We start from the raw sequence: 17,636 nt of genomic DNA, 5'->3' as shown, positions 1-17,636 counted from the left end.
ACCAACAGTCCACCCTGAACTTTATACCTATAGGGCTGCGCCTCCTTTGTGGCGGATTTCTTGTCTCTGGACCCTTTTGAACCCGCGCTGTTTGACCTGGTGAGAAAGACAACCTGGTGCAGAAGCACACATTTGATCCACTTATTTCAGTAGCTGATGGAATGGGCCAAAACGTGTTTTTTTTAATAGAACAAGAACTGGGCTCTGTGGTAGACGCAGTAATGAATATGTGAGGGTTTGTTTCCCCATGCCACATCAGGTCATGTTAGAGTTACCGTAGTCTATATCCACGACGTACCACTTCTGGGATGTTCCGGTGTCGCAGGAAATTCCGCCGGATCCATGTCTTTTCGCCGATGTCCGTTTCCTTCCACTTTCTTTGTGCTGTAATTTTAAACTCCGTGGATTTCTGAGGACTAAGTTACTGGTCCTCAGACTTCTGCAGGGTAATCCAGACAGCTATCTGTCCAATCAGAGTTTTCTGTTGCGTGACAAAAACTACCTTTGAACGTACACATGTTCTACCAAAACAAGTTACTTCCCGAGACTATTTGCAACGGCTCCGTGTGGAGCTTAGCCCCGCCCATGGTGATTGTGATTGCTTTAAAGAAATGTCAATAACCAGAGCATGTTTTTTTCCCATCTCGGTCTGCTCTGTGGACTAGCCAGACTATCCTCTGCAGCATGTGGAGGAAGGTCTGGCAAAGCGAGACTAGAGTTTTGTTAACTACCGCTTTACATCAACAGCCAGGTCATAATTATGACTGGGAAACTCAGTGTTTCTGAAAGCTCCGAAATAGCCACTTTCCACTAAATAATATGGATGTGCCTGACAAAGCCACCAAACACGAGTGCCTCACCTCTGTGTTTAAAGCAAATGGGATAGTGCTATACTGTCTGCACACTATTTTTTCAATGTTCACACGACCAACGGCACTATAACACTACTGTCTTGAATTGTCCAATCCAAGTTTTGTGCCATCTCAGAGATGATATGATGGAGCAATCAGTTGCTCTAAAAAGCTGAAAATGGCACTGGTCTGCCTGTCCATAACAAATGGATCCCTTTTACTCTAGTGGTTTGATGTGAAAGGAAATACCTGTCATTTTAACAAAAAGAAAGTGGTTAGGGTAAGACAAGGCAAAGTTATTGTATTGCACCTTTTTGGGTGGGGGCGGCATTTTTAGGCCTTTATTTTCACAGGACAGATGAAGACATGAAAGGAGAGAGAGAGGGGGAAATGACATGCAGCAAAGGGCCACAGGTCGGAGTAAAACCTGGGGCCGCTGCGTCGAGGGGTAACCTATATATTGCGCTGCCTCTACCAACTGAGCTCACCTGGCCACATTATAACACCTTTCAAACACCTTTCAACAACAGACAATTCAAAGTGCTTCGCATGAAACAAAAATGACCAGCTCTCATAGGTCTTTGTCATTTTGGTTTGATTTATTTCAGCATATCAATGTATTTATGACATTATCAGATCAGACGTCAGGGTTAGACAAGTCAAGTCCTAGACTTAATTTGATCATTGTACCTCGTGGTGTGTTATGAACACCTAATGGGAGATAAAGTTGTTAAATTCTAAACAGCCATTGAGTGCTAGACTTCACTAACGGTCAAAATTGTAGCAAACGGAGGCGGAATTGTCCTAACTTTTAGTCTCCAGTAGATTAGATTAGATTCAACTTTATTGTCATTACACATGTACAGGTACAGGCAACAAATGCAGTTTGGGTCTACCCAGAAGTGCAATAGCAGTAAGTGCAGGATATATACAATGGTTCCATAAGTGCATAAGTGAATAAATATGGAAATGAATAATATTATAAACAGAATTTTACAGATTGGTTTGTCCTATGAATACAAATATAGATAACAAGTATTGTGAGCAAGATTTACAGGTGAATATGTACTATGAATATATATACAGGCGGCTATTATTATAGACAGTTTTTTTACAGATAGATATAAGTTAGGCTAAAATGAGCAGTATAACAATGATTTAAGGTAAGGTTCAAATAAAGTTTGGGCAGAAGCTATCCGAATTAAAGTGCAGTGGAAAGTAATTGAATATTACAGTTAAAATACAATATTGCAGATGTATATGTAAAAAATTGGTACTGTAAATAAACAGTCAGCAGTGCAAATTGAAATGTTAGTAGTGCAAAAAGGTAAGTAGTGCAAAAAAGATGCAGGTATAAACAGTTGTTACTATAGTGACAGTTAGTAGTGCCGGTGGACATTATAATATTATAATAGTAGTAGGAGTCATGTTTCAGGAACATTGGCTCCTATACTACCCATGATGCAACTCAATAGCATCTTTCATTAGACCTCACTTGTTCGAAATTTATTAAGCCTAAACTGAGATAATCCTGGTGATCACTCACTATGATGTCATCAGGGTAATTTTCATAGATTTAACAAAACACCTCCAGAGCGACAGAAGACAATTTACTGTATTACTGTTTTCACAGGCTTATTAGACTACTAATGACCTTTATGTGTAGAATTAGTGCAATACCCCTTTTAAATGACACTACTAGAAAGTCTACTCTATGTGGACAGAACACCTCAGGAACATGTTCCAGGGTTTCAGAAAGGTGGATGACAAAAACAACCTCCAGAGAACTGATTGGGCAGTTGGGACTTGTAACACGAGGTAGCCTGGAGAAGCAACTGAATGCATAATTGTCGTGCATGTGTTCACATACACATCCATAAAAACACACACCTTCAATGTTTATGATTGATACTGAAGGTGTGTGTGTTTCTGTCCCAGCCCAGGTACCTGTTCTCCCCCACCTCGGTGCTGAGGCGTCAGAGAGCCACATGTTTTGAATATGCCACCGTGCTGTGCAGCATGCTGCTTGGCGTCAACTACGACGCTTACTGCGTCTGCGGCTATGCTGTCAAAGAGATGTGTCTGCTCGACCAGAGCCTGCAGCAGTGTCCCCTGCTGGACACTGAGGTCAAAGTAAGTGCAGTGTACTATGTATCTAAAGTACATAGAAAGGGTGGTGAACACCTTGAACACACGGGTTTCCTCCCAGATTGTTGACTCACAGACATGAGCATGTCTGCTTGCTTGTGCTTTGTGTTTGCAGAGTGTGATCTCAGAAGAGGGATCACAGGAGAATAAATACTTAGTGAAACCTCTGAGGAGCTGAAGAGTCACTTTCTGATTCAGCAAGAAGAGAAGAAACAGGTTGCAGAAGCTGCGTTGCTCCACAAACAAACACTACAGCAGGTAATGTGATCTTACTGTAAAACCAACAAGAACAAAACAATAAAGATTCATACTGAATTTTTGGATTGACAAACCATTATTGACATTATTTTAAAAGTTCTCCAAAAAATACCCTACAGTTTTTTGTCACAATCCATAAAATGTACAGTATATAATTGTGAATTTGAAATTAGTGGAATTGTTAGTCTTTGTAAATCTGTAAAGTGTCTTGAGATAACTCTTGTTATGATTTGATACTATAAATAAAGCTGATATAGTAAAGTGATAAAGTTAGATATAAAACCAGTCCGTCTCTACTCTCCCTCCTTTCACCTTTGAGCTCTTCTTCATGAACAGGAGAGTGAGCAGCAACTTGCTGACCCCCTGCGAGGACTTAGGGTGCACTGTTGGGTGCTAGTGCTGTCAGGGTGTCGGAGCGTCCAGGAGAACTTCTTCATCGACCCTCTGACCGGGAACAGCTACACCACTGACAACGACAACTTCCTTGGCATCGAGAGCGTGTGGAACAACTTCAACTACTACGTCAACATGCAGGACTGCAGGAACGGCTGCGTTGTGAGTCCATGTCCACTCCAGACACTATATTCAGTTACAGTTATTAGAGAGCAACACATCACAAACAACAATCATTTAACTAGAAATATGCCATATGTTTTCTGTGTGTGTGTGTGTGTGTGTGTAGGATGTGGTGTATGACCTGGAAGATTTAAAGGTGTGGGAGCCAGTCCTGTACGGCGCAATAAGTAAAAAGCAGGTGATGTTAGAGGTCTTGAAGAAAAAGGAGAGGAAGATGATGAGAAAATTCAGCAATGATGAGGAGGTGTGTATGTGTGTTTTCTGTATGTGTATGTGTATCTTTACATTTGTGCATAAACATATGTGTGTATGTTGTGGATATTTAGACTTAAAAGCAAGACTCAAAGCAGAGCAGGTATGACTGAAATGATCTTGACTCAATACCACATACACCCTCTTGCTGCCCCAAATGTTCACTAGAGCACTAAATTTGGATTAATCCGCTGCTGAAAATATACCCCAACAAATGCACTTTTTTCTCCTCTATTATTGATAAAAACTACAGTGACCAGCAACTTTAGGAACTTACTGAGACTGTTTTAAACATGAAAGTTTAAAGATTAACTTCTTCAGTAGGAGTCAATGAGCTTGAAACTGGGAGCCATGGACAGGAAGTCAGAAATATTGAGAGACGCACTAACATGTTGTCGTTTTGGATCTGGGCATTTGGATTTGTTGATAATAAGACACATATAGGAAAACAAGACCAAAAACTTTGCCCTCTTCCCAGATGTTGTCTTAATGTCTCCAACTGCAGCATTAACTTCCATTTTTCCTCAGTACTTTTACACCAAGTTGAGAAAATAATGGCCCAATTTACCAGAGTTACAGCTAAAAGAAGCATTGCCACTGAAATCTGATTTTCCTCTGAATGAGGTTATTTGTAAACTCAACAATGTGTTGTTCATTATTAAGGAAGATGAGCAGCCACTAGCTTTTGACATGCCACGATCCTGGGTCGATTACATCACAATCCAAAAAAAAGGTACAGTAACTCCACATGAGCCTAACCCTTAATGCAATAGAACATCTGAGTATTATTAATATCAAATAAATGCATATAGCATAGAAAGAAAACCTGAACCAGACACATGCAAGCTGGTGCTTTGAACCCTCCACAAACTGCAGCGTCTCCTTTCTCGTTCAGACCTGGAGACCCGCTGGCCAGGAGGACAGAAGGTGACCCACTACAGAAAAGCACAGCTGGAGAAGTTTGCACCTTACCTTCGGCCAGACGGCCTGAACACAAGACTGACTACTTACAAAGACCTGGACTGTGAGTGTCAGAAAAAACTTTGACTTTTTAAAAATAATTCAGCATATTATTATTTTTACCATCAGAAAAATTTGACTTAATTTAGGTTTATGACAATGGAATTGTGTGCATGCTTGTGTGTGTGTTTGTGTGTGTGTGTGTGTGTGTGTGTTTGCATGTGCGTGTGCATGTTGAAGGCACAGAGGTCGTCATGGTGAAGGAGTGGTATCAACACAGAAACGACTACCTGGAGGAGAGGGAGGTCAACAAAGCCAACAACTTTACCACAGAACGCTTCAAACATGGAAAACGTTTCCACCTTTTATGTAAATCTGCTTTGTGCAGCTGCCCAGTTAGAACCTCACAGCTCATCAAGACACGTTTTAACCTCACCTTTATCACAAAAAAAACAAATAGAATCACCCAGACTAGGTGCGGGGGACAGAGGTGAATTAAAACGATAAGCGTCTTTTTCTGAAAGATAAGAGCTCTTTTTGTTATCCTCCCTACTTATGAGCACACGTTGTTAATGCAGTTGCTGTGCCCCAGTCACACACTACATACTAATAATTCTAAGCAGGTTTTGTAGTTGCTAAAAACGTCTTTTTTTAAATCAAAGATGTGGGTAAAATAGCTCCAGGAACAACAAATAGAAAATCTTTTGAAAACCATTTTACTTTCTTTTGATGTTTAATTAGCAGTGGCATTTCAAGGTTGGAGTTATATTGGATATTTACCATGTATTAAATAGTTTACTGTGATAACAAAAAAGTAAAGTACAATAATATCTTTTAATAGGAGCTTTGCAGACAGCATGTACTGCGGGGCCGGACTTCTTACTTTAATCCTGTAAATAGAGGTTTTTACTAATACACAATGCTGAACAAGAACATTAAAAAGTGTATTTCAAACAGGAGAATCTTAACTATTAACCATCACAAAAAGAAAGAACAAATTGTTCAAATTATACTGACTAATGAATTAATTCAAAGTCTTGTCCAGCAACTGCTCCATGGGACATACATTGAGTAAAGTTTGAGAGGGGAAATGTGCAGAATCATAATTAACCACAATCAGGGCTTTAATCTTTAATATTGTTTTTTAGGGTAAAGTCAGTCACTTGAGTGATGGTATGTTTGTTTTCTCAGTTCACAGGTACACCTCCCTGAGCACAGACAAAAAGCATGAGATGGAGTTCAGCAGTCCTCGTGTTGACCATCTGGTGCGGAGGGTGGAGTCACCATGTGAAATGAAGGAGTTCTTTGAGGGCCGGAGGGACTTTCTCTACAGCCGGCGCGTTCAGTTTTCAGAACCAGATTTGGACAGTGATCCGGATGACCAACCGCTGGAGGTAAAAATATGTAATTCACACTCGTTTTATCATCATTATCATCATTTTATAAATTGTATCGTTGTAATATGTATAGTTGAGTTATTTTACGGTAATTTGCCATACATCTTTAACAGGGTTTGAGTCATGTCTCCACTACATGTTAGGCACATAATACGATAGTAACTGGATTTGCCTTTTAAAACAATGTTTACTTTTCTTATCTACTTAAATTTAATGAAAAGACAAAAAACCCATGTTATGAGACCAGTCTGTCTTTTAATACTGACTTTCTGTCTGTGGCAATAAAACTTCTTGTTTAAAATAAGGTCTCAGCCATTTCCTAAAACAGCTGGTCCTTCTAGTTTTTAATCAATCAATTAGGAGGAAATAGTGCATCTGTCATTTCATGTCACCCAGTGCAACAGTGTTGCTCATTGATGTGTTTTTATTAGTTTTGGGACAACAATGAACCTCCCCAGACTTGTACTTTACGAGGTACATAAATAACAACTAGTTTTGGAGAAGAGACAGACATTGAGAACTGCCAGGTCACGCACACCTTCAGTTCTGATCCATATTTAAGATACTGCCAGTAGACCCAAAGATTCCAGACATCACTTTGGCTCATACTGAGCTAACACATTTGTAACATAATCAAGAGCATTGTAGTTTAAGGCTTCAGATACAAGCAGTAAGATGATAAAGTCTGTTGGAGACCTCAGCAGTAGCCAGTGGACTTGTAGGTCTAGGATGGGTGGGAGGAGGTGTTGTTGCTTTAGGTGAGCCCCACTAACAAGTAGGATGAGATCTGATGTGCACTGCCTGAGACAGGAAGGTGATATTGTAGGCTATGTCCAGTTTGGGAGTCTTTCTTCATGTTGTACTCCAGTGGGGGTTAAATAGTCTCATCTCGACTCCGGTTACGGCCGTTGCCGGCACAAAAGCATTATGTTTTGTTTTGTCCGTCCATCCGTCCGTCCAGCTGTCCACCCGTTGGCACAGACGTCCACTTGGACTCAAGGATAAACTGATTAGATTTTGGAGGTCAAAGGTCAAGGCCACAGTGACCTCACAAAACACATTTTTGGCCATAATTCAAGAATTCCTACGATCATTTTGACAACATATCACACAAATAGGATAAAATAATAAAGGGATGACATTTTATATCTAAAAAGGGTCAAAGGCCAACACTGTGACATTATAATGTTATGCAAATACACTTTTCTGGCTTTTAATAATAATACATTTTATTTGTAATGCACTTTACATTTAAACAAATCTCAAAGTGCTACAGTCAAGGTCATAAAAGCAAGGTAAAAACATCAATGTAAAATATCTATAAATAGTGCAACAACATTTTTGTGCAAGGTTAAAACTCATAAGTTCTGCTAAAAAGAAATGTTTTTAGTCCTTTTTTAAAAGTCTCCAAAGTCTGTGGTGCCCTTAGATGGTCAGGGAGGGCATTCCACGTCCGAGGAGCGGCAGAGCAGAATGCTCGATCACCGATGGTGCTGAGCTTAGTTCTGGGAATTAGGAGGCGGTTGGAGTTGTTTGAGCGGAGGGATCGTGTTGTAGTGTGAGGGATGAGTAGTTCTTTCAGGTAGGGGGGGGCATTTCCATAGATGCATTGGTGTGTGAGAATTGAGACCTTGTATTCAATCCTTGCTGAAACGGGAAGCCAGTGAAGTGAGTGGAGAATGGGTGTGATGTGGTCGTACTTTCGCACTCTCATCAGGATCCTTGCAGCACTGTTCTGGACATATTGCAGTTTCAGCAGACTCTTGTTAGGGATCCCGATGAGAAGTGCGTTACAGTAATCCAGTCTGGAGGAGACAAAGGCGTGGACCAGTTTTTCAGCATCAACTAAGTTGAGTGTAGAACGGAGTTTTGCAATATTTCTGAGATGATAGAAGGAGATCTTGCAGAGGTTTTTGATATGGGCTTCAAAGGTGAGTTGTGGATCAAATCTTACACCAAGATTGGTGACTGTTTTGGAGAGGGGAATGTCTTGACCAGAGATAGTTATACCGGTTATGGAGGATGACTGGACTTGATGTGAGGTGCCAACAAGGATTGCCTTGGTTTTGGAGCTGTTTAACTGGAGAAAATTGTGTTTCATCCACACCTTTATCTCTTCCAGACAGGTGGTGAGTGTTGAAGACGATGGTGCTGTAGTTGCAGTGGGTTGTGAGTCATATTTCACGTACAGTTGTGTGTCATCGGCATAACAGTGAAATGAGACTCCATGGCGGCTGATGACGTGGCCTAGGGGAGGATGTAAATGATGAAGAGGATGGGGCCAAGGACTGACCCCTGGGGGACTCCGCAGGTGACCGTGTGTTGCCGGGACCTTGCGCTTCCAAGTGAAATGTACTCTGTTCTGTCCGTGAGGTATGATTTAAACCAGTTCAGAGCAGTGTCAGTGAGTCCAGTGGCTTGGTGTAGTCGGTTGAGGAGTATGCCATGATTCACAGTGTCAAAAGCAGCAGACAGATCGAGGAGCATGAGGAGGGAAGGTGAGCCAGCATCAGCTGCCATTCGTAGGTTGTTTGTGACTCTGACCATGGCTGTTTCGGTGCTGTGAGCAGAGCGGAAACCAGACTGGAATTTTTCAAAGAGGTTGTTATGCTTGAGGTGGTCCTGAAGATGAGCGGCAACAACTTTTTCCAGTACTTTGGAGAGGAATGAGAGATTGGAAATGGGCCTGTAATTTGAGAGTGTCTCTGGATCAAGGGTAGGTTTTTTTAGAAGTGGTCTGATTATGGCAGTTTTAAGGGCAGATGGAACATTGCCAGACTGGAGGGAGTGGTTTATTACAGTGGTAATCAGAGGGCTTAAGGCAGAGGTGTTTGCTTTGACTAGAGCTGTAGGAAAGGGGTTGAGGGCACAAGTGGTGGGTTTCATCCTTTGGATGATCTTCTCAACCTCTTGCTGGGAGATTTCTGGAAAGCAGTGTAGCGTCTGGGGCACTGCAGGCTGTGAGTGGACAGTTGGGCTGGCTAGTGTTGAGGATCTAGGAAAGGAAGAGTGGATTGAGTCTATTTTTGTTTTGAAAAAGTCCAGGAAATGATTACAGTGCTCTTCTGTAGTTTCTGTGAGTGAGGGGGTTTGTGGTTTGAGAAGATGATTTATGGTGGAGAACAACTGCTTGGAGTTTCTGGGACTGTTTCTGATGACGTTTGAGTAGAACTGTGATCGTGCCTCTGTAAGTGATTTTGAGTAATCCTTTTGGTGTTCCCGAAAAGCTAGCTTGTGCACAGTGAGACCTGTGGCTTTTAGTCAACACCATAACTCAGGAATAGAAGGGGAGATTGTGAGCATATTTTACATTATTTGGATACTAATCTTAGGTGCTCCTTGTGGGATATGAGTCCTTACTTCAAGTAAAGGAGTACCTAGGGATTTTTTTGCTAGTGAGGGCACACTGGAGCGGGAGATTGGCTGGAGAATCAGAGCAGTGGGAGCAGTTTTGCATTAGCTTTACCGTAGCGTTGTGATGAAAAGAGAGCTGAGCTGGAAGGCAAAGCTTTCGATCTAACGGTCAATATTCGTTCATACCCTCACCTATGGTCATGAAGTTTGGGTCATGACAAACTCGATCTAGGGTACATGCTGGCAAAATGGGTTGGCGTCTCCCTAAGGGTGAAAAGCTCAGTCATCCATAAGGAATTTGGAGTAGAGCTGCTGCTCCTTTGTGTGAAAAGGAGCCAGTTGAGGTGGTCCTGGGCGCCTCTAAATATATTGCCTCAAAGTCTTCACTACATATACTATATTAGCCTGGACAATAAACTGCCACTTGACAAGTTAGTGGAAATCATACAACTGCAAACTTCTAGGTAAGACAGCATTTTGATGGCATCTATATGAGGGTTTCTGTGGGGTTTTGTGTGTGTAAACAGAAGGTGGTGGAGTGTTTCCACAGGAACAGATCCAAACCGGCAAACGAAGACGTGGCCCAGCGAGTGTTCCTATTGGCTCAAAGACGGATTGAGCTGACCTATCACTTAGAGGATCACCGATTTATCCCTTCAAAGAGGAGCTTCATCAAACCGCAAGAGTCAACAGAAAAAAAGAAGGGCGAGGACTTCACATCTGACATGGAATCCAGCTTTCAGGTACAGACAACAAACGCACAATAAGATAAACAGTAGAGTCTTTTTTTTTTTTTTTTAAATATGTTTATTGATTTTCAAGAAATGAACAAGGAAAGGGGAGAGGAAAACGGAAAATAAAAACCTGAAGAAAAAAAAAAACTAAATTTACTGAACATAAAGAACGCAGCACATCAAGGATTACAATAATGTTCCACGGTCATGGTAAGGATGCATACTATAAACAAAAACATCTTGAGATAAAGTTAAACAAATAGACATTTTCAAATCACACATACATTTTCACAGTGAGGTCTTATAAAATAGCCAACTTCTAAGGGTTTACATTTTTAAGATGATTCAGTATTGGGTCCCATATCTTCTCAAACTTGTCTCCTCTATCGTCATTATAAAATCTCAGTCTTTCCAGATGCAAAGTATTTGAAAGTTCTTGCAGCCACAAACTATATGAAGGTACAGAATCCATTTTCCATACATGTAGTATTAACTTTTTTGCAAGCACCATCCCAAATTGAATAGCTCTTCCTTCAGATTTATTGATGGAGTGGAGGACACTTGTGGCACCCAGGATTGCTACCAAGGAGCAGGGTACCAGATTATTACCAAAAGCTTCAGAAAAGAAAAGAAAAATGCTCTTCCAATATGAATGAAGTTTACTACATGCCCAGAAAGAATGTGCTATACTCTAGCACATTCTTTCTGGGCATGTAGTAAACCGTTGTAAGTCCCAGATAGGTACTCTAGCAGCTAGACAAGGACAACGGTTGCATACTGGTGGGATATCAGGGTAAAATTGGTGTAATTTTTCTCTTGAATAATATAATCTATGGAGCGTTTTAAACTGTATCAGATTGTGTCTAGTATTATCTGAACACCTTTGCACATTACGTAGACATTCTCCCCAAATTTCGTCATTTAATTCCAAATTCAAGTCCTTTGCCCATGCCCGTTTATACACCTCTGTGTTCATCGGAGCGCCACCGTGAAGCATACGAAGGAAAGCAGAGATTTCCCCTCTGGAACCCGGTTCAAATTTGTTAATTGCCTCAAGGGTATCATGTTTATTCAGAACTTCAAAGTTTGGTATGTTTTTTTTGACAAAATCTCTAATTTGCAAAAACCTGAAAAAACTTGAGGCCGGTATTCTATATTTGGCTTGCAACTGCCCAAATGAGGTAAAATTTCCCCCAATATACAAATCATTTACGCTTTTAATGCCTTTCTGCTTCCAAGCAGGAAAAGCAATATCATTTAGGCCAGGTATGAAAGCATGATTTTCACAAATTGGAGTATCGGTATATACACTTGGCGCCTTGATATGGAGCTTTATTTGCTCCCATATGCGCATGGTGCCATTGATTACAAAGCTATTACTATAGTGTGACTTACTAACTTTAATGGGGCTGTTGAGCATAGCCAGAAAAGAGGTCTTGTTACAAAGCATTCGTTCTATGCATAGCCAAGCAGGGCAGGAATAAGAAGAGGAGGGGGGTCCTTTTCTCCACCAGGCAAGTAAAGACAGATGAGCCGCCCAGTAGTACATTTTAAAATTTGGTAAGGCAAAGCCAACTACATTTTTTGGTTTACATAGATGTTTCTTGGAGATCCTGATGGCTTTGTAGTTCCAAATAAAAGGTGCAATAATTGAATCTAATTGTTTAAAGTAATACTGGGCAATGTAACATGGAAGAGACTGGAAGAGATGCAAAACACGTGGCAGTGCAACCATCTTAATTGCATTGATCTTACCAACAAGAGAAATAGGAAGAGTCTTTCAAAATTGTATACTCTGTTTAAGTTGCTCAATCTTGTTAGCCCAATTTTTCCGTAAAAGGTCATCAGGGTCTTTAGTCACAGTTATACCAAGATATGAAAAGTCTTTAAAAGCTTTTTTAAAGGGGTAAGACTGTATAAATGTCATATCGGCATGGTTAGAAATTGGCATTAACTCACTTTTATCCCAGTTGACAGAAAATCCGGAGAATCTGCCAAAATTACTAATTAAAGACAAAAGATGAGGTATTGAGGCTTGAGGTTGGGAAATGAATAAAAGAATGTCATCCGCATACAGTGAAATATGATGCTTTTGTCCATAAATGTTGATGGGAGAAATTAGACGACTTTGTCTAATACTGATTGCTAGCGGTTCAATAATAATTGCAAACAAGAAAGGGGAGAGGGGACATCCCTGACGAGTTCCCCGACCGGTTGTAAAAGGGGTTGAGACATTTTGGTTGGTTATAACAGAGGCGGTAGGGTGTGACTAGATAATCTCAATCCAGGTAGGTAGCAGGGAGATAGGACGATATGAAGAGACCTGATTGGGATAGTAGAGTCTTTTTAACTAAATTCTATGAGCTTATACACTTTTGTGTCTGTGTGCATCTGTTTAATGTGTGGAGGTTCAGGTGGATCCATCTGAGAAGCCTCTTAAGACCCTGGCTCTGAATGATATGCTGGTGGCTCTGATGAAGGATGAAGAGAAGGTGGTTTGCCAAATCAAAGAGTCTAAGCAAGAGGTAACCGTGTCACCTGGAGTAAAAGTATCGCTAGAGTCCCAATTCAGAGGTAACATCCCATAATAATCATAGATTCTGGATTTCTGAATGACGGACAAACAGTTTTTAAAACCCATACCATACTTGTTAATCTAAGAAGATTTTTTTAAACATGTCTGGAAAAAATCTTTTAAATTAAGTCTGGTCTAACCTTCACCCATCCCACTGGCAGTCCTTGCCCACTCCTTTGTCAAACATTTCCCAGTTAACTACCCTGAAAGGTTCTGTGATACTTAGAGTTTGTAGAACATTGTGCTGTTGCTACTCGAGTTAAGGACCTTAATGTGTGAGCAGGTGAGAGACATTGTGGCCTGCAGAGAACAGGAAGAGAGAGATGTTCAGCTTGAGTTCTCCCCATGGACAACAACCGGAGCTGCCATGGCCCGCGGACAGAGACAGGAAATGGTGGGAACCACACACACACACACACACGCACACACACACACACACACAAAACTACACACATGTTGTGCTTGTTTCAGATTCCCAATTTCATTGGTATTATGTGGATGACTGTTTCCCTACCTACCACTTTACCATACCCTACTAAACTATGCTTACCTACCTACCAGTGGTGGAATGTAACTAAGTACATTTACTCAGGTACCTTTGAGGTGCTTTATTTTCCTTTTTCTGCTACTTTACTATTCTACTTTGACTATTGTCCTACCCACTAAACATTTCAATATATAAATTACTAGGGATGAGCGAGTACAGCATTATCTGTATCTGTATCTGTTTACCACATGAATTATCTGTATCCGTATCTGTACTCGGATTGGGCGGGGCCTAACCCGGAAGTGGTCAGATTTAACCCGGAAGTGGGTCTGGTTTTCTTGAAATGGGCGGGGCTTTAACAGGTATATTATTTTTTAGCATGCAATTGATATGGGTTGATCAGAAATTGTTATATTTATTGCTGATTAGAAAACTATTTACATGACAGAATCAGCATTCAGCTTCAGATCAGTGGTGTTGTCATGGTAACAAACGAACTAAATAAGCCTACAGTATATAACAAGTTTTGCAACAATAAATACAGCAATGTGGTTGCAATTATTAAGTAAAATGTAATGAACAAGAGTTTTCATACTCAATATAACTTTTTTTTAACTTTAAATTTTTCTATGATCAGTGTGATCATTTTTTTTTTGGTTCTTTTTTATTTCCAGGTATGTGTGCGTGTGTCTGTGAGTGAGTGATAGATAGATATATAGATAGATAGATAGATAGATAGATAGATAGATGGATAGATAGATAGATAGATAGATGGATAGATGGATAGAAAGATAAACAAAGAGAGAGAGGGGGCGGGGGGTTGGAATGTGTTAATGTTTGTGTGTATCTTAATTTGTAATATTATTTATTTATACCGCAACTGCCTTTTATTTTTTTTATAAAACACAACAAGAAAGTTTCAGACACTCAAAAAAACTGGTTAGAGCCAGCAGGCAGTTAAAAAAAAAAAAAAACACTCAGACGGCAGAGATGCAACCTGAGTAGCATTCTACCAAGCAGCATGTCTGAACCAACCCCACGTTACCAGAAGTCTCCTGGTTGCTAGGTACTAGTTCAGACTGAAGTATAAAACAAACTGAAGCTGAAGAAACCCTAAATGTTAACGGAAAATCGTTGTGACTGGCACTGTGACTAGCCTATCACAGAACGGAGACACAGTCAATGGAGACTTTCATTCAATCCGAGTACAGATATTGACTCGCATTACTCGTATGATACTTGTACTCGGCAAAAGTGCTTTATCCGTACCGGATACTCGTTTCAGCCGAGTACTCGGCTCATCCCTATAAATTACATTTAAAATTGGCACAAACGTCACATTTAACGATGCAGTTGAGTTTGCTATTTCTTTGCTTGTTGCAGGAGCATCTGGCCGCCGAGGAGCAGAGGTGGTTGCAGGAGAAGGAGAAGGATATCCTGGCTCCCTTCCTTATCCGGCTGGACAACGCAGAGACTCTGAGCGCCGAAGACGCCAAGCATATCCACCAGGACTGTTTGGCCGAGTTTAAACAGAGACTGGCAGAGCACGCCAACCTCATTCAGGAACGCTATGAAAAGGTACGGCACAAATTTACTCCTGATGTATATTGTATCGCTTTTCCACTGCAGGATCTTAAAGTTACAATCTCTAAGATCTCTGTTTCGCTGCATTCTGCAGAATCTAAGATAAGCTGTAATTGCAGGTGTGTTTTGGGATCTCAAAAGAGAGATCCAAACCATGTAGCAGAACTTGTATGTTATAGGTTTTGCTTTGTTTCCACTCTTCTCTGGCCGCTTTGTAGACCAGATCCTGGAACTAAATTTAGGCACTGCTCAGACACCAATGTGAGCGCACTATGTACTCAAATAGTATAAGTACAGAAGTGATTTGAGACACACCTCACAAATCCATGTTGCAGGAACTTTCAGGTGTTACCAGCAGTGCCAACGATGATGATTGAATCAGGCAGATAGTTAGTCATATCTAAATGACGACGACTACAACAAGCACAGCAGGAATAAAGTATAATGACAATAAAGGCATTCTATTCTATTCTATTCTATTCTAGGAACCATCATTTTACTACTGCTTCTTTACAGAGCAGGATACAACCAAAACAGAAAAACAAAAAAGAAATCAACATGTTAAATGACCCTCATTGGTATTTGTGAAGAGGAGGCCGTTCAGAGGGAGCTGGGTTCAACCATTTGAACCATTTCTCAGCATCCAGCCTCGTCTGGCAGAATCTTTTCCCTCCACAGCTATAAAGAGCTAGCCTTGGAACCTGGGTTTTATTTCCTCTGGCAGATGCGTCTTGCACCCCTTCTGATTAGACAGATTCTAGCCGACCAGGTCCTCGGCGGATTGTAGGTCTATCCAATTGAGTGCAGAGGCATTTTCTTTCCTGGTTCGGTTGAAAAAAAACCCATAATCACAGCCCTTTGGAGCAGAGTCAGACTCAGATTCAGACTAGAATCTGAGTTTGACCACATCAGGCTAGTCAAACTAGGCAGTGCTGATCAAAGATGAATCAATATTCTGGTAGTGTTTTGAAGGAATGAGAGAATTTAGTGGCATTACAAATTTGCTGTTATAAAACTTTTTAGTATGCATTCTAACATGTTCACAACAATCTGTGTTTAGCAGACTCAAGAGCTGCAGAGCAAACAGGAGTGGTACCAAAAGAACCAGCTCAACATGACCAAACCACAGGAGGAAGAGTACCTGACCTACTGCCATGAGAAAACACTACAAATATGTGTGGCCAAGAAACGCCTCAGCATGTACGTACTCAAACACACACACATCATCAGTATTTTCCAGTTTAAAAATACAATTAGACTAATAAGATTAATTTATTTTAAACATTTTAACGAGTTAAAGTAGTATAATGATGCAAAGGCATTGGTCGGCTAGCTGTTACTGCAGAAAATGAGCAGACATTAACTGCAAATGGTGTGTGTATATGATTATGTATGTGTGTTTGTTCCAGGCACAAGGAAGCAGCTCCTCAGAAGTACTGGACTCTTGATCAGAAGCTGAGAAGCGACCCTCGGCTGGCCCCTCATCTGCTCACTTTTTAAAAGCTACCACACACATTTACATATAAATATATATATATATATATATATATATATATATATATATATATATATAGTGTTTCATTATAATACAGTCCTTATAATACAATCCCTCTGTGCTGGATGAATCTGCACCAGACTAAATCACAGTGGAGCTACAAAGCAGATTTAAGATATTTATATATTTGTAAACTGGAGAATATAATATTATCTCTATTATCTATACCCCAGACAGAGCCTTTAGAACAGCTAGATACATTTTAAATAATAAAGTACAAAAACAGAGTGAAGAGAATCAGTCCAACAATAAACCTCAGTGAATAATATGTTTGTACCAGCTTGCATCCATGAAAGACAATCTGATCCTTTTCCTTTTTAGTATGACTACTAGTATTTAAAAAGGGACCTCTCAGATTTCTTGAATTCTTTCTGACTTTGTTCTGTTTTTTCTGTCTTTTGTTGGTCTGTTCTTCCAACACCTCGAAAGCAACAGTTGGATTTAGTAAGAGTACATGTTGACAGCTCACGCTTCAATCACAAGACTCCATATCCAGCTAAAAAATGACTTCATAAATATACAACACCTGCTACAATGGCAAATGCTTAAAAGACAGGAGAACAGTACTGGTCAGATACTAAGGGGGGGGGGGGGGGCTAGGGACCACAGCACACTGGTTCCATCTGTCTGTCTTGTCTGCATGTTTTAGGCATTTCTGCTTGTTTTCAGAGTTTGTGACAATATATTTTATTTTTTTGAATTTGACAAAAATTTAGCTTTTGGTATGTAGCCAAAAATAGAAAATTATTACGTATTTTGCCGCAAAATTGAAAATTTCAAAACAACAGAGCTACTTGTTAGAATCAACCTGAATTTTCCTTTAAAACACACTTGCGCATTGACTTCACTTTTCAGACCCGGAGGTTTTGTCCTTTATTTTCTACAGTCTCTGGTAGTGAATAGCA

At 40.4% G+C, this 17,636-nt stretch overlaps 1 protein-coding gene across 1 annotated transcript; it reads left to right on the top strand.

The window, feature by feature from the left end:
• Positions 1-4: 4 nt before the first annotated feature.
• LOC116680439 (dynein regulatory complex subunit 7-like) lies at positions 5-17,303 on the top strand (the record flags this gene model as incomplete). Its single annotated transcript, XM_032509481.1, is given in 17 exon segments — positions 5-29; positions 32-99; positions 2,790-2,984; positions 3,115-3,166; positions 3,169-3,257; positions 3,594-3,812; positions 3,940-4,077; positions 4,749-4,818; positions 4,981-5,109; positions 5,286-5,414; positions 6,237-6,439; positions 10,324-10,539; positions 12,945-13,055; positions 13,389-13,499; positions 14,976-15,170; positions 16,237-16,376; positions 16,586-17,303. Coding segments are annotated over 17 exon segments (2,181 nt in total), but the record flags the coding sequence as incomplete, so codon positions are not given.
• Positions 17,304-17,636: the final 333 nt, after the last annotated feature.

Source organism: Etheostoma spectabile, unplaced genomic scaffold (assembly GCF_008692095.1).
Source record: "Etheostoma spectabile isolate EspeVRDwgs_2016 unplaced genomic scaffold, UIUC_Espe_1.0 scaffold00018439, whole genome shotgun sequence".
Lineage (NCBI taxonomy): Eukaryota > Metazoa > Chordata > Actinopteri > Perciformes > Percidae > Etheostoma > Etheostoma spectabile.
Note: the sequence above shows the minus strand (reverse complement) of the source record. Positions and strands in the feature narration are given on the sequence as shown.